This window comes from Oncorhynchus clarkii, chromosome 12 (assembly GCF_045791955.1).
Source record: "Oncorhynchus clarkii lewisi isolate Uvic-CL-2024 chromosome 12, UVic_Ocla_1.0, whole genome shotgun sequence".
Lineage (NCBI taxonomy): Eukaryota > Metazoa > Chordata > Actinopteri > Salmoniformes > Salmonidae > Oncorhynchus > Oncorhynchus clarkii.
Window position 1 is genome coordinate 35,178,772 of NC_092158.1, and position 22,162 is coordinate 35,200,933.

At 43.4% G+C, this 22,162-nt stretch overlaps 1 protein-coding gene across 2 annotated transcripts; it reads right to left on the reverse strand.

The window, feature by feature from the left end:
* Positions 1-338: 338 nt before the first annotated feature.
* On the reverse strand, positions 339-21,869 carry c12h11orf54 (chromosome 12 C11orf54 homolog). 2 transcript variants are annotated; one of them, XR_011635794.1, is made up of 10 exons: positions 21,737-21,869; positions 21,528-21,626; positions 21,338-21,411; positions 21,149-21,250; positions 20,618-20,794; positions 20,084-20,233; positions 13,582-13,698; positions 12,246-13,503; positions 1,393-1,566; positions 339-1,281 (listed from the first exon to the last, which is right to left on the reverse strand). XR_011635794.1 is itself a non-coding variant. In XM_071174756.1 (8 exons), the coding sequence occupies exons 1-8, from the start codon at positions 21,801-21,803 to the stop codon at positions 13,330-13,332; spliced, it is 960 nt and encodes a 319-aa protein (XP_071030857.1). In that variant the 5' UTR covers positions 21,804-21,869; the 3' UTR covers positions 11,459-13,329. The 2 variants fall into 2 exon arrangements, 1 of the variants encoding a protein (XP_071030857.1); XM_071174756.1 differs by lacking the exons at positions 339-1,281; positions 1,393-1,566 and having other exon boundaries at positions 11,459-13,503.
* Between the last annotated feature and the right edge of the window lie 293 nt (positions 21,870-22,162).

Sequence of the window (22,162 nt, forward strand, 5' to 3'; positions counted from 1 at the left end):
AGGTGAGTTGCCAAAAGTGGATGCATCAATTCAGCTCAGGCCTAATGACAATCACAGAATGTCATTACAATACACATCGTCGAGAATAGATGAAACATTAGCTAATGTTACATGTCAATTACAATATTAGCTCAAGTCTGTATAAACACATTTTTGTTTATGTTAAGTTAAACAGAAGTGACCTTGCCAACTACATCAGTCAACTCAATAGTAGCCAACTTCTACTCTGCTTGCTTTTACAACTCAGTGAAAGAGCACAACACATACACACTGAACTATGCTCAACTCTCCCGTGCTGGTCCAGCCAGCCTTCCAGAAGCTTCCCGGTCACAACTTGTGGACTTGTTTACTTTTGAGTTTATTTTATTTGTACAGTGACAGTGCACATTAATGAATGTTTCAGTAAAAGTGACGGTTTTAGCCTGCCAGCTAATTTTCAACCGCAGTCCCTGGGCAGGTTATTAAAAACCATTACAATATAGACAATCATTGAGCAGTGAGCACACGCAGAGCAACATAGGACAAGCAATACGTAGCATACAGACAGAGCAACATAGAACAAAAAGAAACGAGACCAAATCCATAAAAGCAACAAAGTGTTTCCACACCTCACAAGCTACAGACAACAGACAACATGGAAAGCGGCAATACACGGGCTCGGGAATATGTTCACAAATCTGATTGACCTTTAGCCATGTCTTCATGTTTTTTGTGAAAGTGTGATATGTTGTGCAGTTCTGTGTGTCTGATGGCAGTGTATTCCAGACATGGGAAGCTCTCACAGAGAAAGCGGATTTACTAAAGGTTATTTTCCTTAAGGGAACTAACTATACAGTCACCTCTCATGGCAGACCTTGTGGATCTGCTGCCATATGTTTGGGTTTCCTGTTTAACAAAAATACTGAGTGGAGGGGGAGCCAGGCCATTTAGGATCTTGAATACAAGACATGCGTTGGTGTATTGCACAAGATTTTCCCAACTCAGGAGCTCATGCTTTCTGAGGATGTAACAGTGATGATGGCTATTGGGCTTCCTATCAAGCACTTTGAGAGCCTGTTTGTAGACCGACTGAATAGGTTTAAATGTTGTACAGCAAGCTTGGGCCCAACTAGTCAAGCAGTATGTTAAGTGGGGGAGTATCATAGATTGAAGTACAGTTTTGCTACCTCTGTAGTCAAACAATTTCGTATAAATCGGAAATTAGCTAGGTTGAATTTTGTTATTTGAATTACCTTTTTCACATGCTTTTTAAAAGAGAGGTTGGAATCAAGTGGAATCCACCTGGAGCTTCTCCCCTGACATATAGACATCTGGCTCAGTAGCATCTGTTGCCCTTTATGTGGAAAAATATGCAGACAGTTTTTTTCACATTGAGATGCAAACACGAGTCACTGAGCCACTTTGTAACCTGGACCATTACAGTAGTGAGTTCTTGTGCAGCTTGTTAGTTGCTCTTTGCATGCACATACAGTGGGGCAAAAAAAGTATTTAGTCAGCCACCAAATTGTGCAAGTTCTCCCACTTAAAAAGATGAGGCCTGTAATTTTCATCATAGGTACACTTCAACTATGACAGACAAAATGAGAAAAAAAATCCAGAAAATCACATTGTAGGATTGTTTATGAATTTATTTGCAAATTATGGTGGAAAATAAGTATTTTGTCACCTACAAGCAAGATTTCTGGCTCTCACAGACCTGTAACAACTTATTTAAGAGGCTCCTCTATCCTCCACTCGTTACCTGCATTAATGGCACCTGTTTGAACTTATCAGTATAAAAGACACCTGTCCACAACCTCAAACAGTCACACTCCAAACTCCACTATGGCCAAGACCAAAGAGCTGTCAAAGGACACCAGAAACAAAATTGTAGACCTGCACCAGGCTGGGAAGACTGAATCTGCAATAGGTAAGCAGCTTGGTTTGAAGAAATCAACTGTGGGAGCAATTATTAGGAAATGGAAGACATACAAGACCACTGATAATCTCCCTCGATCTGGGGCTCCACGCAAGATCTCACCCCGTGGGGTCAAAATGATCACAAGAACGGTGAGCAAAAATCCCAGAACCACAAGGGGGGACCTAGTGAATGACCTGCAGAGAGCTGGGACCAAAGTAACAAAGCCTACCATCAGTAACACACTACGCCGCCAGGGCCTCAAATCCTGCAGTGCCAGACGTGTCCCCCTGCTTAAGCCAGTACATGTCCAGGCCCGACTGAAGTTTGCTAGAGAGCATTTGGATGATCCAGAAGAAGATTGGGAGAATGTCATATGGTCAGATGAAACCAAAATATAACTTTTTGGTAAAAACTCAACTCGTCGTGTTTGGAGGACAAAGAATGATGAGTTGCATCCAAAGAACACCATACCTACTGTGAAGCATGCAAAGGGACCAGGACGACTGATCCGTGTAAAGGAAAGAATGAATGGGGCCATGTATCATGAGATTGAGTGAAAGCCTTAAGGTCCTGGAGTGGCCTACCCAGTCTCCAGATCTCAACCCCGTAGAAAATCTTTGGAGGGAGTTGAAAGTCCGTGTTGCCCAGCAACAGCCCCAAAACATCACTGCTCTAGAGGAGATCTGCATGGAGGAATGGGCCAAAATTCCAGCAACAGTGTGTGGAAACCTTGTGAAGACTTACAGAAAACGTTTGACCTCTGTCATTACCAACAAAGGGTATATAACAAAGTATTGAGATAAACTTTTGTTATTGACCAAATACTTATTTTCCACCATAATTTGCAAATAAATTCATTAAAAATCCTACAATGTGATTTTCTGGATTTTCTTTCCTCATTTTGTCTGTCATAGTTGAAGTATACCTATGATGAAAATTACAGGCCTCTCTCATCTTTTTAAGTGGGAGAACTTGCACAATTGGTGGCTTACTAAATACTTTTTAGCCCCACTGTAAGTACCCAGGGGCTAATGAAGAAAACAGGTGACACCTGGAGGTGGGTGAAGGCAATCACAGACAGGTGAAACAGATCAGGGTGTGACAGCGCAATCATCAAGATTAATTGTCAGATCCAACAGAGGATCTCTTTGTTTCTTGGGACCTAAACTAGCATCTCTGTTTTGTCCGAGTTTAAAAGTAAACATTTTTGCCAGCATCCACTTCCTTATGTCTGAAACACAGGCTTCCAGGGAGGACAATTTTGGGGCTTCACCATGTTTCAATGAAATGTACAACTGTGTGTCATCCGCATAGCAGTGAAAGTTAACATTATGTTTCTGAATGACATCACCAAGAGGTCAAATATATAGTGAAAACAATAGTGGTCTATTTACAGTTGATTTGTCAGTAGATAAACCATCCACAGAGACAAACTGATATATTTCCGACAGATAAGCTCTAGACCAGGCCAGAACTTGTACATGTAGACCAATTTGGGTTTCCAATCTCTCCAAAAGAATGTGGTGATCGAAGGTATCAAAAGCAGCACTAAGGTCTTGGAGCACGAGAACAGATGCAGAGCCTTGGTCTGACACCATTAAAAGGTAATTTACCACCATAACGAGTGTAGTGTTAGTGCTATGATGGGGTCTAAAACCAGACTGAAGTGTTTCGTACATTGTCTTCAGAAAGGCAGTGAGTTGCTGTGCAACAGCTTTCTCAAAAAATTTGGAGAGGAATGGGAGATTCAAGAGAGGCTTTATTACTGCCAATTTTAGTGAGTTTGGTACACACCCAGTGGATAGGGACATAGGGCCAATCACAGGAAGCAGCTCTTTCAGTTTTATTTTGTTCAAATAGGGTCCTGCTTGGTTTAGAGACTATTTTCATCAGTGTCAAGAGATATAGTATCAAAAAACTTGAGTGTCTCCCTTGATCCTAGGTCCTGACAGTGTCTTGCAGACTCAGGACAACTGAGCTTTGGAGAAATACACAGATTTAAAGAGGAGACCGTAATTTGCTTTTTAATGATCATGATCTTTTCATCAAATAAGTTCATGAATTTATCACTGCTGAAGTGAAAGCCATCCTCTCTTGGGGAATGCTGCTTTTTAGTTAACTTTGCGACAGTATCAAAAATACATTTTGGATTGTTCTTATTCTCCTCAATTAAGTTGGGAAAAATAGGATGATCAAGCAGCAGTGAGGGCTCTTCGATACTGCATGGTACTGTCTTTCCAAGCTAGTCGGAAGACTTCCAGTTTGGTGTAGCGTCATTTCCGTTCCAATTTTCTAGAAGCTTGCTTCAGGGCTCAGGTATTTTCTGTATACCAGGGAGCTAGTTTCTTATGACAAATGTTTTTAGTTTTTAGTGGTGCTACTGCATCTAGGGTATTAAGTAAAGGTTAAATTTAGTTCCTCAGTTAGGTGGTTAACTGACTTTTGTACTCTGACGTCCTTCTAGACTCCCTCCACCTACCCAAGGACGTCTAGGAATCTTTGGGTTGTCTGAAAATGTATAGCACAGCTTTTGATGATCCTTGGTTGGGTTCTGAGCAGCTGATTTGTTGCAATTGCAAACATAATAAATTGGTGGTCCGATTTTCCAGGATTATGAGGAAAAACATTAAGATTCAAAATATTTATTCCACGGGACAAAACTAGGTCCAGAGTATGACTGTGGCAGTGAGTAGGTCCAAAGATATGTTGGACAAGACCCACTGAGTCGATGATGGCTCCAAAAGCCTTTTGGAGTGGGTCTGTGGACTTTTCCATGTGAATATTAAAGTCACCAAAAATTTGAATATTATCTGCCGTGACTACAAGGTCCGATGGGAATTCAGGGAACTCGGTGAGGAACGCTGTTTTCGGCCCTGGAGGCCTGTAAACAATAGCTATAAAAAGTGATTGAGTAGGCTGCATAGATTTAATGACTAGAAGCTCAAAAAATGAAAATGCAGCCATTTGTTTTGTAAATTGAAATTTGCTATCGTAAATGTTAGCAACACCTCCACCTTAGTGGGATGCGTGGGGGGGATATGGTCACTAATGTAACCAGGAGGAGAGGCCTCATTTAACACAGTAAATTCATTAGGCTTAAGCCATGTTTCAGTTAGGCCAATCACATCAACATTATGATCAGTGATTAGTTAATTGACTATAATATACTGCCTTGGAAGTGAGGGATTTAGCAATAAGTAGCCCTATTTTGAGATGTGAGATATCACAATCTCTTTCAATAATGACAGGAATGGAGGAGGTCTTTTTTCCAGAGCGATTGCTAGAGCGAACACCGCCATGTTTAGTTTTGCCCAACCTAGATCGAGGCACAGACACGGTCTCAAAGGGGAGAGCTGAGCTGACTACACTGACTGTGCTACTGGCAGACGCCACTAAGCCTGCAGGCTGGCTAACAACCTGCTGCCTGGTCTGCACCCTATCTCATTGTGGAGCTAGAGAAGTTAGAGCCTTGTCTATGTTCATGGATAAGATGAGAGCACCCCTCCAGCTAGGATAGAGTCCATCACTCCTCAGCAGGCCAGGCTTGGTCCTGTTTGTGGTGGAGTCCCAGAAAGAGGGCCAATTATCTTCAAATTCTATCTTCTGGGAGGAGCAGAAAACAGTTTTCAACCAGCGATTGAGTTGTGAGACTCTGCCCTAGAGCTCATCACTCCCCCTAACTGGGAGGGGCCCAGAGACAATTACTCGATGCTGACATCTTTCTAGCTGATTTACACGCTCAAGCTATGTCGCGCTTGGTGACCTCTAACTGTTTCATCCTAACATTGTTGGTGTCGACGTGGATAACAATATCCCTATACTCTCTACACTCACCAGTTTTAGCCTTAGCCAGCACCATCTTCAGATTAGCTTTATGTCGGTAGCCCTGCCCCCTGGTAAACAGTGTATGATCGCTGGATGATTATTTTTAAGTCTAATACTGCGGGTAATGGAGTCGCCAATGACTAGGGTTTTCAATTTGTCAGAGCTAATGGTGGGAGGCTTCGATGTCTCAGACCCCATAACGGGTGGAGAAGAGACCAGAGAAGGCTCGGCCTCTGACTCCGACTCGTTGAAAAATGGGGAAAACCGGTTGAAAGTTTCTGTCGGCTGAATGAGCAACACCGGTTGAGCATTCCTACAACATTTCCTTCCAGAAGCCATGAGAAAATTGTCCGGCTGCGGGGACTGTGCGAGGGAATTTATATTACTATCTGTACTTATTGGTGGCACAAATGCTGTTTCATACCCTTGCCTAATGATTGCGTCTGAAGCTGGGCTTGCAGCACGGCTATCCTCGCCATAAGGCGATCGTTCTCCTGTATATTAGGAGTACAGCGACTGCAACTAGAAGGCATAATGTTAATGTTACTACTTAGCTTCGGCTGGTGTAGTTCGTGTAGAACCATGTCCAGATAAAGCGTCCGGGGTGAAAAACTTTTATGAAAAAAGTTGAACGAGGGAAAAAAATCCAAATATAAAACGGTATTTAAAAAGTAAAAACCGTAAAGTTGGCAGGTAGCAAAGTAACGTTTGCAACAAAGCGCACAGCATCACGTCTTCGGGCGACCCTACTGACGTGAATAACTACAGGCCCATTAATATACTACCTGTGGTGTCAAAGTTTGTTGAAAAGTGTGTAGCAGAACAACTGATTGCCCACCTCAACAATAGCCCCTTCACATTACACTCCATGCAGTTTGGCTTCAGAGCGAAACACTCCACAGAAACGGTCAACTGCTTTCTTCTGGAAAATGTGAAGTCCAAGATGGACAAAGGGGGCATTGTTGGGGCTGTGTTTCTGGACCTAAGGAAGGCTTTTGATACTGTTAACCAAGAGATTCTCATCACAAAATTGTAAAAGTTCTACTTTTCCCCTGATGCCTTGAGATGGATGAAATCATACCTTGAAGGCAGAACTCAGTGTGTCAGAATTAGCAATGAGCTGTCGCCCACTCTTAGCTATGATGTGGGCGTGCCCCAAGGGTCAATACTGGGGCCCCTTCTGTTCAGCCTGTACATTAATGATCTGCCTTCTGTCTGTACTGGGTCTGAAGTTCAAATGTATGCAGATGATACAGTGATATGTGCATGCAAAGAGCAAACAACAAGCTGCACAAGAACTCACTAATGTAATGGTCCAGGTTACAATGTGGCTCAGTGGCATTATACTTGATTCCAACCTCTCTTTTAAAAAGCATGTGAAAAAGGTCATTCAAATAACCAAATTCAACCTAGCTAATTTCCTATTTATACGAAATTGTTTGACTACAGAGGTAGCAAAACTGTACTTCAATCTATGATACTCCCCCACTTAACATACTGCTTGACTAGTTGGGCCCAAGCTTGCTGTACAACATTTAAACCTATTCAGTCTGTCTACACACAGGCTCTCAAAGTGCTTGATAGGAAGCCCAATAGCCATCATCACTGTTACATCCGGTGCAATACACCAACGCATGTCTTGTATTCAAGATCCTAAATGGCCTGGCTCCCCCTCCACTCAGTATTTTTGTTAAACAGGAAACCCAAACATATGGCAGCAGATCCACAAGGTCTGCCATGAGAGGTGACTGTATAGTTAGTTCCCTTAAGGAAAATAACCTTTAGTAAATCCGCTTTCTCTGTGAGAGCTTCCCATGTCTGGAATACACTGCCATCAGACACACAGAACTGCACAACATATCACACTTTCACAAAAAACATGAAGACATGGCTAAAGGTCAATCAGATTTGTGAACATATTCCCGAGCCCGTGTATTGCCGCTTTCCATGTTGTCTGTTGTCTGTAGCTTGTGAGGTGTGGAAACACTTTGTTGCTTTTATGGATTTGGTCTCGTTTCTTTTTGTTCTATGTTGCTCTGTCTGTATGCTACGTATTGCTTGTCCTATGTTGCTCTGTGTGTGCTCACTGCTCAATGATTGTCTATATTGTAATTGTTTTTAATAACCTGCCCTGGGACTGCGGTTGAAAATTAGCTGGCTGGCTAAAACCGTCACTTTTACTGAAACATTCATTAATGTGCACTGTCACTGTAAAAATAAAATAAACTCAAACACCTGTTGTATTTGGCGCACGTGACAAATAAACTTTGATTTGAATAGCCCCCGTGATATGCAACTTTTCAGGGAAGTTAGGAAGCAATATACATAGGCAGTTAGGATAGCAAAGGCTAGCCTTTTCATACAGAAATTTGCACCTTGTACCACAAACTCCAAAAAGTTCTGGGACACTGTAAAGTCCATGGAGAATAAGAGCACCTCCTCCCAGCTGCCCACTGCACTGAAGCTAGGAAACACTGTTACCACCGATAAATCTACGATAATCGAGAATTTCAATAAGCATTTTTCTACGGCTGGCCATGCTTTCCACCTGGCTACCCCTACCCCAGTCAACAGCTCTGCACCAAACACAGCAACTTGCCCAAGCTTCCCCCGCTTCTCCTTCACCCAAATCCAAATAGCTGATGTTCTGAAATAGTTGCTAAATCTGGACGCCTACAAATCTGCTGGACTAGACAATCTGGACCCTCTCTTTCTAAAATTATCCACCACAATTGTTGCAATCCCTATTACTAGCCTGTTCAACCTCTCTTTCGTCTGAGATCCCAAAAGATTGGAAAGCTGCCGCGTTCATCCCGCTCTTCAAAGGGGGAGACACTCTAGACCCAAACTGTTACAGACCTATATCTATCCTACCCTGCCTTTCTAAAGTCTTCGAAAGCCAAGTTAACAAACAGATCACTGACCATTTCGAATCCCACCGTACCTTCTCCGCTATGCAATCTGGTTTCCAAGCTGGTCACGGGTGCACCTCAGCCACGCTCAAGGTCCTAAACGATATCATAACCGCCATTGATAAAAACAATACTGTGCAGCTATCTTCATCAACCTGGCCAAGGCTTTCGACACTGTCAATCACTGCATTCTTATCGGCAGACTCAACAGCCTTGATTTCTCAAAAGACTGCCTAGTTCACCAACTACTTCTCAGATAGAGTTCAGTGTGTCAAATCGGAGGGCCTGTTGTCCGGACCTCTGGTAGTCTCTATAGGGGTGCCACAGGGTTCAATTCTCGGGCAGACTCTTTTCGCTGTATATATCAATGATGTCGCTCTTACTACTGGTGATTCTCTGATTCACCTCTACGCAGACGACACCATTCTGTATACTTCTGGCCCTTCTTTGGACACTGTGTTAACTAACCTCCAGACGAGCTTCAATGCCATACAACTCTCCTTCCGTGGCCTCCAACTGCTCTTAAATACAAGTAAAACTAAATGCATGCTCTTCAACCAATCGCTGCCCGCACCCGTCCACCCGTCTAGCATCACTACTCTGGATAGTTCTGACTTAGGTATTTGCAGATGTCCACATATTCTAAGTGTCTGGTTAGACTGTAAACTCTCCTTACAGACTCACATTAAACCTAGAATTGGCTTCCTATTTCGCAGCAAAGCATCCTTCACTCATGCTGCCAAACATACCCTCGTAAAACTGACTATCCTACCGATCCTTGACTTTGGCGATGTCATTTACAAAATAGCCTCCAACACTCTACTCAGCAAATTGGATGTAGTCTATCACAGTGCCATCCTTTTTGTCACCAAAGCCCCATATACTACCCACCACTGCGACCTGTATGCTCTCGTTGGCTGGCCCTCGCTTCATATTTGTCGCCAAACCCACTGGCTCCAGGTCATCTATAAGTCTTTGCTAGGTAAAGCCCCACCTTATCTCAGCTCACTGGTCACCTTACCAGCACCCACCCATAGCACGCTCTCCAGCAGATATATTTCACTGGTCATCCCCAAATCCAACACCTACTTTGGCTGCCTTTTCTTCCAGTTCTCTGCTGCCAATGACTGGAACGAATTGCAAAAATCACTGAAGCTGGAATCTTATATCTCCCTCACTAACTTTAAGCATCAGCTGTCAGAGCAGCATTTTACAATGATTTTCCAATCAATAGAATTTCTGAAGTCTTCATTTCTGTATATTTGAGGAAAAAATAAGAAACATGCATCACATTGATACTATCAAGAGCAGTGTGCGGGTTTCGTGTTTTTTCTATTTTTATTCAACTGTTACCATGCACCTGCAAAAAAAGATAGCTCAGATGTGTGTTTTTTGAATTTTGCAAATTAGAGAAAATGTGTAGTGTTTCCCCTTATGAAACCTTTTACAGCTAACCATACAGTACCATAGTTGAGTCATCCACTGAGTGGTAATTTTTTTCTGAAAATGATTTTAAATTTGATCTAAACTGTAAGATGAAGTCAGAGTTGTGTAGTAAAGTATTATTAAACCTCCATCTCAGTGCACGCTTCTTCATTGGGAAGATTTGAAATTGACAAAGAATGAGATTATGATCAGATAGAATGTCCGGTAATGTTTTTATAAATTCTATGTTACCTGTAATATCAGTAGATGTTAAAACATAGTCTATTCTCGAGAAAGTCTTAAATTAAGCAGAAAAGCATGTATTGTTCTTCTTTGTGGGATTATGAAATCTCCAACAACCATTAAGATGAAGAAATTGGAAGCATTCACTTGTGATGAGCTATAAGAAGGTCCAGATCAATCTACTTTAGAATCAATAATGGCATTCATGTCAGTTCCAATAATAAGCGTATAATCCTTTAAATTGAGCAGGCTTCTGGCTACAGAAGGGAGACAATATTTGTCATATGAGTTAGGAGCATAGATACAAATGCTATTTTCCTACCATACAGAATGGAACATAAGGAAGTAAATCTGCCCTGTTTATCATTTCCACTTTTTTAAATTGTATGGGGTAGATTGCATTTATGTAGAATAAGCATCCCTTTAGATTTAGATATGAAGCAGGAAGCAGCTGCCAGTTTGTAGTATTTGTTTTGAAGTCTATGGACATCATCCCCCAAAAGATGTATCTTGCAATAGAGCAATGTACATTTTATTCCTCTGTAAGTCAAGGCATTTCATTTGTTTATTTGGCTCATTAGAACCCCTCAGATTACAGGAAATTATCACTAAATTAGCCATTATCCATCTGTATTGTATAAAAATACTACTTTGTTTTTAGAATATTGGTTCTGAAATAATATCCTATTGGTGAGCAAAGGGTATTTTACTTAGTTATAAGGAATTCTTATCACTTTACAAGGTCCCTCTAAAGATTTTGCAATTGTTTTAGATGCCATTCCCTCAGGTGTTGCTTTATTATTCAGGAACGTGTCAAGACCTGACCCTCAGAGCCTACCTTCCATTGACCCTGTTGTCTCATCAGTAGGAAAGATGTGTTTCTATTTTGGTCCATTCAACAACAGAGCGATACGAACCTTGTTTCAGCAGGATGTTGTATGTACCTTATGTCATGCCTTATTGGAATGGATTTATTGATAATATCTGTTAGAAAACAGTTTGGATGTTGCCACACACATACCTACTTGTTAACAAAGTTAAGGAAGTTTCCTTTCAAAATATTCATAAATATTATCCTGCCAACCACTATATGGAGAAGTTTAAGGAAAACAACTCAAATGGTTCCTTTTGTAATGACCACCCAGAAACAGTGTTGCATCTTTTTTTGGCATTGTATTCATGTAAGAAATCTGACATCAGTAGATTTATAATTGAACACATTTATGAAGAGCTTACACTATTGTGGAGAGATGTACTGCTTGGATTCTTTACCTAAATAAATAAGAAATAAGCTGAAACATTTATGTAAATCATTTCATTATTCTTTTGGCCAAATTTCATATTCACAAATGTAAATTTACAAACCTTACAAAAATAAATTGAACTGTATTTTAAGACAATTAAATTAAAAAAAAAATGAAAAAGCTGTTAGAATAATAAGTGTATGTATGTCCCTTAAGGTCCTTGTGTAATGTGATATTGTACCCCTAGCCCAATTGTCCTTTGTATATTATTGATATATACTTGTGTTCCCACATGTACTTCCTGTATTGATTTGTTGTTAATAAAAATAAAATAAAATATTGTCCAGTATGTTGTAGCATATTCGCCCCCTCTCTATTCTGATCGGCTGTTTACTATGAGTTTTGCTTTCTGCCAGGCCCAGTTCATTACAGTTCTGCTCTTTCATTGGGTCGCTGACACGAGTAAGGCAGAAACCCATATCCATCACTTTGTTCTGCAGAACACGAAAGAGTTCGTCAGTTTCATTGAAAATTCCACCATAAGCCAAGAGCAAAAAGCAAACACGGTGGCAGTTTCTATGGTTTGGTTCCACATAGCCAGTCTTTCCTTTGATACCACTCAGATTGAAATGATAGTTTTATTTTCTGTCCCTATTTTTTGATGTTGGTCCCAAAGCTCAGGTGTTGGGCTTCCACCCTGTATCACCCCCTACCTCGCTAGAAAATCCAACTTGAAAACTGTTTCAGATACAATATGTTAGCCATCCTGATCAGCTGAGTTTCTTTAGCTAGCAGTAAAACAGACATAACCTCCAAAAGGCGGGAGATGATGTGTGACGTCCACAGACAGGAGCGAGCTCTGCCAATCCCAGAACTTTTTCACGGCAATACACAAGCATTTGTTATTTGACTGCAATGAAAATGAATGGAACATATTGGCCAAGTTCGGGAGCATCAAAAATATGGCAGGCGACTGACGGATCTACAGATCACCTTGTGTCATAAATAACTACTCATTATTATTTGAAGATCAGTCAGTCAGTCACAATTTACCCATGATACAATCACAGTTTTGATGCTCTCGAACACAGCCATTGACACATGAAAGGCAGTCATCACTAGTTCCCACAACCACAAAGTCCTAATTATGGCTAAACCCTGCCTATTTCTACAATGTTTTCTTAAAATCTGATTTTTAACCTAACCTTAAATCACACTGCTAACCTTAAATTAAGAAATGTTCATGAATATTTATGATATAGCCACTTTTGACTTTTCTTAACTAGTGACAACCATGAAAGGCAGCGAAGCTTTCTACCTACCTTTCGGCATTCCATTACCTGGCAGTATAAGGTAGAAACACGCATGTCATGTCAGTGGCCGTGACTAAGAAGATCAAAACAAAGTATCATGAGTAAATTGTGACTGACTGATCTAGAAATAATAATGAAATGTATATTTATTTTTACACATGTCACTGACAGGTAGTTTATTCGCTAAAGTACAACATAATGAAATGTTACAATTATTTGAATCAAATGCATTTTTATCAAACGATTCATGAAATGTTTAAGTTATTGTTGAAAACGTTTAGCTTTAAATCGCACTATCGTCCTGACTAAAACAAATGTGGTCTTTGTTGTAAAATCATCAAATCAAAGGCCTTTTGAAAAATGCATAAAGTAAAATAGATTGATCATCAATCATTGATTCAGTTAGATAAATCAACATCAAAAGGTAAGATTTTCTAACATTAATTTGACTTAAGTTGTGTCATGTTTCAGTCTCGCCCGACTTCGTGGGTCTCACTGGGTCGGTCGATGCGGTAGACGAACTCGGCAGGCATGAAGTAACCCAGGTATTCCACAGTGTCAGGAGTGGTGTCTATGTAGTAGTGACCACCCTCTCCATGGTGGCTGAAGCAGTGAGTGTGCTCCACACGTAGGTCCAAACCCTGGATAGTAAAAAGCCAGTTAGTAAAAAGTGCCAAAAGAAAAGGTCCAGTTAGGGATCGTAGATTAAGTCTACTTACGGGGTCTCTGGAGACCATCACAGACTGGCATATCAGTGGTGCGCTGACCTCAAAATGTTTCAGCCATTTGTTAACATCATCGTTGGAGTTGAGTGGGCAGGCTGAGAACTCCCTTGGCTATGCACAGGGTCACCAGAAACACAACAAATGGGATTTGGTAATGCTCTCTGAGGCGTCAGTAAAAAAGCCTACATAAATTCTGACACTGTTGGTGTCCATTGCTGTGGTTTGATGACAAACATGTTAAGACATGAAAATTAGTTAAGGGGCAATTGCAGTTGCTACATCCTTTTTGGACATGTACAGTGCATTCGGAAAGTATTCAGACCCCTGACTTTTCCACTGTTACATTACAGCCTTATTCTAAAATTGATTAAATAAAAATCCTTAATCTACACACAATACCTCAATGACAAAGAGAAAAACAGGTTTTGCAAATGTATTAAAAACAGATATACCTTATTTACATAAGTATTCAAACCTTTTTCTATGAGACTCAAAATTGAGCTCCGGTGCATCCTGTTTCCATTGATCATCCTTGAGATGTTTGTACCTCTTGATTGGAGTCTACCTGTGGTAAATTCAATTGATTGGACATGATTTGGAAAGGCACACACCGGCCTATATAAGGTCCCACAGTTGACAGGGCTTGTCAGAGAAAAAACCAAGCCATGAGGTCGAAGGAATTGTCCTTCGAGATCCAAGACAGGATTGTGTCAAGGCACAGATCTAGGGAAGGGTACCAAAACTGATCAATCGGGAGAGAAGGGCCTTCATAAGGGAGGTGACCAAGAACCTGATGGTCACTCTGACAGAGGTCCAGAATTCCTCTGTGGAGATGGGAGAATCTTCCAGAAGGACAAGCATCTCTGCAGCACTCCACCAATCAGGCCTTTATGGTAGAGTGGGCAGACGGAACCCACTCCTCAGTAAAAAGGCACACGACAGCCCGCTTGGAGTTTGCCAAAAAGCAGCTAAAGGACTCAGACCATGAGAAACAAGATTCTCTGGTCCGATGAAACCAAGATTGAACTCTGGCCTGAATGCCAAGCGTCACGTCTGGAATAAATCTGGCACCATCCCTACGGTGAAGCATGGTGGTGGAAGCATCGTGCTGTGGGGATGTTTTACAGCGGCAGGGACTGGGAGACTAGTCAGGATCGAGGGAATGAGGCAAAGTACAGATAGATCCTTGATCAAAACCTTCTCCAGAGTGCTCAGGACCTCAGACTCGGGCGAAGGTTCACCTTCCAACAGGACAATGACCCTAAGCACACAGCCAAGACAACGCAGGAGTGGCTTCGGAACAAGTATCTTAATGTCCTTGAGTGGCCAGCCAGAGCCCGGACTTGATCTCGATCAAACAACTCTGGAGAGACCTGAATAGCTGTGCAACGACACTCCCCATCCAACCTGACAGAGCTTAAGAGGATCTGCAGAAAAGAATGAGAGAAACTCCACAAATACAGGTGTGCCAAGCTTGTAGCGTCATACCCAAGAAGACGGAAGGCTGTAATCGCTGACAAAAGTGCTTCAACAAAGTACTAAGTAAACGGTCTGAATACAAATGTAAATGCGATATCAAGTTTTGTATTTTATTAACCTGTTTTTGCTTTGTCATTATGGGGTATTGTATGTAGATTGAGGGGGGAAAAAACGATTTAATTAATTTTAGAATAAGGCTGTAACCAAACTAAATGTGGAAAAAGTCAAGGGGTTTGAATACTTTCTGAATGCACTGTACATTGATACAGTGCGTTCGCAAAGTATTCAGATCCCCTGACTTTGTATAAAAAAAATATTCTTTTTTGGGGGAGGGGGGGTACATGTCTTGGTGGTTCCAAACTTCTTCCATTTAAGAATGATGGAGGCCACTGTGTTCGTGGGGACCTTCAATGCTGCAGATTTTTTTTTTGGTACCCTTGCCCAGATCTGTGCCTCGACACAATCTACAGACAATTTCTTCGTCCTCATGGCTTGGTTTTTGCTCTGACATGCAATGTCAACTGTGGGGTATTATGGGGCATTGTGTGTAGATTGATGAGGATTTTTCTTTTTTTCCCCCATCCATTTTAGAATAAGGCTGTAACGTAACAAAATGTGGAAAAGGGGAAGGGGGTCTGAAAACTTTCCGAATGCACTGTATATACCAATTGACTCTCAAAGAATATAACTTCGAATTGCCTCATGAGCTTAGTTCATCTGTCGTACCCCATCAGAACCCAAAATATAACATTATTTTACTCCAATGTTTGTAAACAAAGTAAATATATAAACACACTGTATGGCCTCAAAACATGGTTAAAATGAAGGTTATGTAACCACGGTTATGTAAGCGATATGGATCACTGCAATATATTGGTATCACTCCGCGGTGAAGGGATACATCTGAGGTGAGGATTTACTCCTGGGGGGGGGGTCATAAGCAGATAGGATATAAAGGGATGTTCACATGCCTGTCTGACAGAACCTTCGGGAGGAATGAAGGGTTGGGGCAGAGAGATATACTCCTCCCCCCAGGGTCCATCCGGTAGCACTCAGAACTTACCGAAACAGAATGGCACTCACCCACCCTCTTCATGGAAGTAATCGCTACCAAGAAAACCCCCTTCATAGAGAGGTGTTTCAGGGTGGCAGACTCCAACTGTTCGAAAGGCGGCTTTGCCAAGCTGAAAGACCACATCCAGATCCCAGCTCGCCATTGAGTGGGTCCTAGCTGGACGCAGGCGACGAACCCCCTTCATAAACCTGGAGATCAAGGGATGGCGCCTCACTGGCCTGTCCATCCACCCCGCATGGTAGGCAGATATAGCGGACAATTACCCTCTCAGTGTAGAGGCTGCCAAGCCCTCATCCAAGCGAGACTGCAGGTATTGGAGAACATACTGTACCCCGCATGACTCGGGCACAACCTCAATACCAGTGCACCAAGAGCAGAACAAGCGACAGCGCAACTGGGGTGCTGGTTACAACCTGCCGCATACTTGCTTTTTGCGTGGTGTTCATTACACCATCCTGTAGTCCTAACATGGACCATTGGTGCCGTTCAGTGGCCAAGCCCACAGACTGAGGCGGTGTGGCCTCAGATGCCACAGAGTTCCCCCAGCCTGAGACCGCAGGTCCGGTCTCAGGGGAAGTTGCCAAGGTGTCCCAGACAACCGGGACAGGAGAAGGCTGAACCAGGGTCGTCTGGGCCAGTATGGCGCCACCAGAAGCAGACGATGCTCTGCCATCCTGGTCCTGTCCAGCACAGCCTGATTCAGGGGAAAAGGGGGGAATGTGTAAGCTCCAGCCCTGGCCAATCGTGAGCCAGAGCATCCAAGCCCAGAGGCCCTGGTGGCTCAGACATGGAGTACCACAGGGGGCAGTGTGCATTATCCAAGGAGGCAAACAGGCCCACCTGTGCCCTCCCGAACTTGTCCCACAGGTGCTGCACCACCTGGAGATGTAGGCTCCAGTCCCATGGTGGCAGGCCCACTTTCGAGAGCATATCCGCTGCCACATTTAGGATGCCAGGTACGTGCGCTGCGCGTAGACACGCTAGACATCCCTGAGCCCAGAGAAGGAGCTCCCATGCCATAATATGGAGGTGGTGGGACCTCAGTCCACCCTGATGGTTGATGTAAGCTACCATTGTGGTGTTGTTCGTTATCACCAGGACATGTCTGAGAGAAAGGAGTGACAGCGCCACCTCAACAACACCCTGAGGCACTGTGCGGTCACCCGCAGCTGGCGGTGACAGTGGCGCTTTGGGTGCAGCTGGTGGGAGTTGAACCACAGTTGGCCGGAGATGGAGCAGGCCCAGGGGAATCAACAACGAGGTTGCCATCAGCAAGCCCAACAGGCATTGGCAGGTTCCACCTTGATCAGGTCTAGCATCACAAACCACTGGTCCCTGGACACGGCCCGCAACACGTGGGCTGGGGACAGCATGTGGAACCTAAGCACCTTCAAGTAACGATTGAGGTTGCGGAGGTCCAGAATTGGTCGAAACCCTCCATCTCCTTTTGGGACCACAAAGTAAGTGGAGTAGAAGCCACATAGTCATTCTAATGTCTCAATCCTGCGAACAACACCCTTGTCCAGAAGTGAGGAAATCTCAAGCCGCAGGGTTTTCTTCGGGGGGGGGGGGGGGGGGGGGGCACGTCCCTATGGCGGTTAACGGTTGACACCATCACACCTGTCAAAGAGAAGCCATAAGCTCAGCCAAGCCAACGGAGCAGGGGTCCGAAGCCCTGGGAGAGCTTATGTCGTGACCCGCTTGTAGGAATAGGAACCCGGCAAGGGATAAATTACCCAGTACCTCTGCAAAAACCGGGGAAGACCCTTGTGGGAAAAACATGCTGTTGCATCACCTCACACTGTGCCCCTCCCCTCTGTCATCCCTTTGCACAAGGCGATAGAGCAGGAGAGGGACCCCACCGTCGTTCAGGTGCAGGTGGGTGGCAACGGTCCGTCTGCCATGGACCCGGGGCCTGAGGAGGCGGCATGAACCGTCTCCCGGTCCTTACGTACCTTATCGGTCTGCTCTAGAATGTCATCAACCCCTGAGCCAACATCAGCCCTGGGGTGATGGGGTGAGGGGCCCGGGGTGCTAGGAAAACAGCCAGGAAAAAAAAAAAGTCCGCAGGTAGGCCTGCAGCAGCATGAATGCGGAGGGACCCATATGTGGCTCTCAAGGTCGCATCAAAGATGCCCTGGCAGAGGCCCAGCTCTCCTGCAAGGCCTCGCGGAACTGAGCAGAGATGGGGACAGATGGAGAGTCCTCACTGTCCACCAGTTGATGTCCAGTGCAGTGGCTACCCAAGTGAGTTGACCTCTCATAGCCTCTCAAGCCACTAGGGGCGATGAAGCCCCACTGGCGGCTTCTGATGACCTGTCAGCCCTGCTCACGTGGTGAACAGTGCCAGCATCATCCCCCAGGTACAGCCTATCACTGGTCAACAGGGAGCAGCTGTCGTGGCCATCAAAGCTATTAACCTCCTGACAAAGGGCATGCGCCCTCCGTTCAAGGTGGTACCAGCGGTCCAACACATGCCCCCATCCAGGACTGGCAGCAGATGGGCTCTGCCTGCAGTGGCTCTTGCCACACTTCCTTGGAGGGGTACTGGGCCCAGTAGGGGAACTAACAGCTCGCTGACGCACCACTCCTGAGGGAGGGAGCTCGTCTCCAGCCTGAGCCCCAGCCTGGCCGGCCCTCCCCTTGCTCATGGCAACCAATCGCGCCAGGTGCAGACGTTCTAAGAACACCACACAAGACAGGCATCCAGTATGGCTCAAACCCAGGCAGTGCATACATGAGGTATGCGGATCCCCAGGGGGATGCCAGCATCACACCTGTCACAAAAGGAAGTCATAAACTCAGCCAAGCCAACATGGCCACGGAGCAGGGGTCCGACGCCCTGGGAGAGCTATGTCGTGACCTGCTTGGAGGAATAGGAACCCGGTGAGGGATAAATTACCCAGTACCTCTGCAAACACAGGGGAAGACCCCTGTGGGAAAAACAGGCAGACAAAAAACAGCAAGCAGGTAATGGATTTGATTTGTGTTTTTCGTCAACTGCAATTTTACCTAGCATGTTTAATATCCAAGCAGAAAACAAAAAACTGCACCATATGATAGAGTAACTCCGTTAAGGAACTCCAAAGTTAATGTCTCAACGTAGTGGCAGCCCACCACCATACTCTTACATTCTGCAGAAAGAACAAGAAAACCCTGTCGGGGAATTAGCAGAGAACCAGCGCCTATAGTGAGGGGACAGCATGTTAAAGAAATTCACAACACACACAAAACAAGCCAGTCGGCAAGTTGTGTAAGGTAAATACAGTTTGATGCAGCAAGAGCCACCAATATATTAATATGTGCACACAGAGTCGTAGTGTAACGCTAACGAAACACAAGCACGACAAACCACGGGCAGAAGATACAGGTCAACCTCACGCAGCAAGTGGAGCACTCAAGAGGAGGGGCTGGCCGTGTGGCCAGCTGCTCCAGGCTGCAAACAGCCAGTGAGTATACTTCCATGCAAGATATTACTTACCAGTGACTTACCAAGCGAACTTCAGAAAGTTTGTACCTCAAACCATACGGACATCGGCCGAGAAAATGAAAGAGAATGTGTCGCGGTCATGGGGTCTATATATAGCGGTTGACCCCAGCCATGACACAGGTGTACACGGGAGTAAATCCTCACCTCAGATGTATCCCTCCACCGCGGAGTGATACCATTATATTGAAGTGATCCAATATAGCGAAACATAACTATATTTTTGATATCATAATGGTCAGTTCTTACATCCAAAGCTCTGTCTAAGAATTGAGAGTGGTTACATTCCAGGCCCTGCCCTCAGCTTTTAACCAAAACAGTGGCATGGAGACTGCTTTGTTGTCGTTTCAACTGCAGATTGCCCCTTTAAGCAATAAGCATGCATTGAGCCTTGAATCCACAACACCATGTCACAGCATCCTGTCAACACATATCTGCATGTTTTTTGTCTTTACCATGATATGGATCTTGGCCTTCCCTTTCTGGATGAGGAAGGTGCCCCCCAGAGCCAGGCTTTTATCAGGGTAGTGCTCCTCCATGGTCTTCCTCAGAGCACCCACAAGGCTCTCTTCTCCTATTCTCCTTTTGGCTCTCACCTCTATGACCTGACAGTGATAAGAAGGAAAAACTACATTTTCAGCACTGATTACACAACCAGTTCATAGTCACTTTTCTTCTGTTAATATGTGTAGACCTAAAGTAAACCTTTGGAGCAAACACAGACAGGGAGGTCATAATCTGTGTAAACATTATTTAAATCATGAACCTAAAGTGCATTTTGTTTATGTAAATGCATAACCAGATGAGGGTTTTATTCACCAGGAAGACAAAATAATGAGTAATACACAATGATTACGCACAATTGAAATGACACTCAGCCCTAAAATCTCATTTGGTTTTAACTTGTTACGAGCATCATAGTAATACTAGTTATAATTCCAAATATCACACTCACCATTCTCTTACGAGCCAAACCATCCATTTCTTACCTTTCCAGGCTTTCCCTCACATGCATACAAGTTCGCCAGCAGTCCAAAGTCACAGTCTGAGAACTTATCGCTGTATTTCTCCAAAAGACACTGGTTATTATCTGGATTTATGGAGGAAAACCAGCTGCTATTCACTGCAGGCCTTCCCTCAGCTTCAGTGAGCACCAGAGGCATCATCTGGGGTGATGATAATCAAAATGAGATAAGACTCAACATATTGACAAATAAAGCAAACTATATTAACCTTAGTTGTGTCTAATTATTATTTAAGGGGAAATGATTAATTATAATTTACTAATTATTATTTAAAGGGGATACCTAGTCAGCTGCAAAACTGAATGCAATCAACTGAAATGTGTCTTGCGCATTTAACTTAACCACTCTGCCATAATGTATCCTATCCTCCCAAAGTTTGTAATCAAAAATGACAACTTTAGGTAGTCTTTCTATTCATGTAATCATAATAAGTCTGACAAAATACTCCATAAATATATCAAGACAATTGGAAGATAATTTTGACAGTTAACAAACCTCTGCATTCATTCCAACATTTTTGGAGGATACAGCTCCTGCACCAAGAATGAATGCTCCAGGTAGCTCCAATTCCTTTGACACAGTGTTCATGTTGTACTCCTTGAGAGAAATAAGAATTTATATTGGACCAATTGTTATAGCATTCATCTCACATTAGTTTATCGTTATGGTTTTCATTCCCTGTACCTTGTCCACTTTGACCAGAGGGACCAAATAGGGCACTCCCCCCACATCTGTAATGCGAGGTTTTCCACACAACCCTGTCGATAGGTAAAATAGATACTACAGCGAGGTTGAGATGGTAACAAAGTATAACTGCATAAAAATTAAGAAAATGCAAAACGATACAGTGTTCCAAAAAGTTGCAACGTGTTACCCTTGACGGGAAACTTAAACGGATCTTGAGTGAGGTCTGGACAGTCGACAACACAAACTTGCGCGTCAGCAAAATTGTTCTTCAGCCCTCTCTGCAACACTGTAGTGGCAAGTGGATGAAATGAAGATTAGAGCCAGACAGTTCAATATTATTAGTGTTCAGTAAATCTATGCATAACACTAGGTCGCAATTTCCAAAGTATGTTTTACCGTCACATAATTCCTCCAAAATCGGGACATATAACTGGAACTTTTCAGTCTTGCTGACGTCTGACATTCTGTATCCTGTAGGAATCACAAGCTTCAAGCGACTGAAGAGCACCTGATTGTGAAACGCGATGAAGAACTCCTAGAAAAACCTTGGTTGGCCAACTAATATTCTCTGACGTGACGTGACGACGTTTGCCCGTCTCAATTCCTGGTTGACTGTGCGCATTTCATAGAGTTAAGAGAATACTACAATAGATTGAACCTTCTTATGATGGCGCCAATGTTAACCATGTTGGTCAGGGAGTTGGTCAACCATGAGCTGCCAGTGCTGTGATAAGATTTTGTGTAAAACAATGAATGTGAAGAATTAATCTGCACTGTATGTGTGTGTTAGCTAGCTAGTCAGATAGTTTTACAATAATTAGT

Coding starts and splice junctions, on each gene's coding strand:
- c12h11orf54 (XM_071174756.1), bottom strand. CDS start 21,803: ATGTCAGACGTCAGCAAGACTGAAAAGTTCCAGTTATATGTCCCGATT. Junction 21,251..21,337: donor CTCTGGTCAAAGTGGACAAG/GTACAGGGAATG, acceptor ATTTCTCTCAAG/GAGTACAACATGAACACTGT. Junction 20,234..20,617: donor GTGAGGGAAAGCCTGGAAAG/GTAAGAAATGGA, acceptor TATCACTGTCAG/GTCATAGAGGTGAGAGCCAA.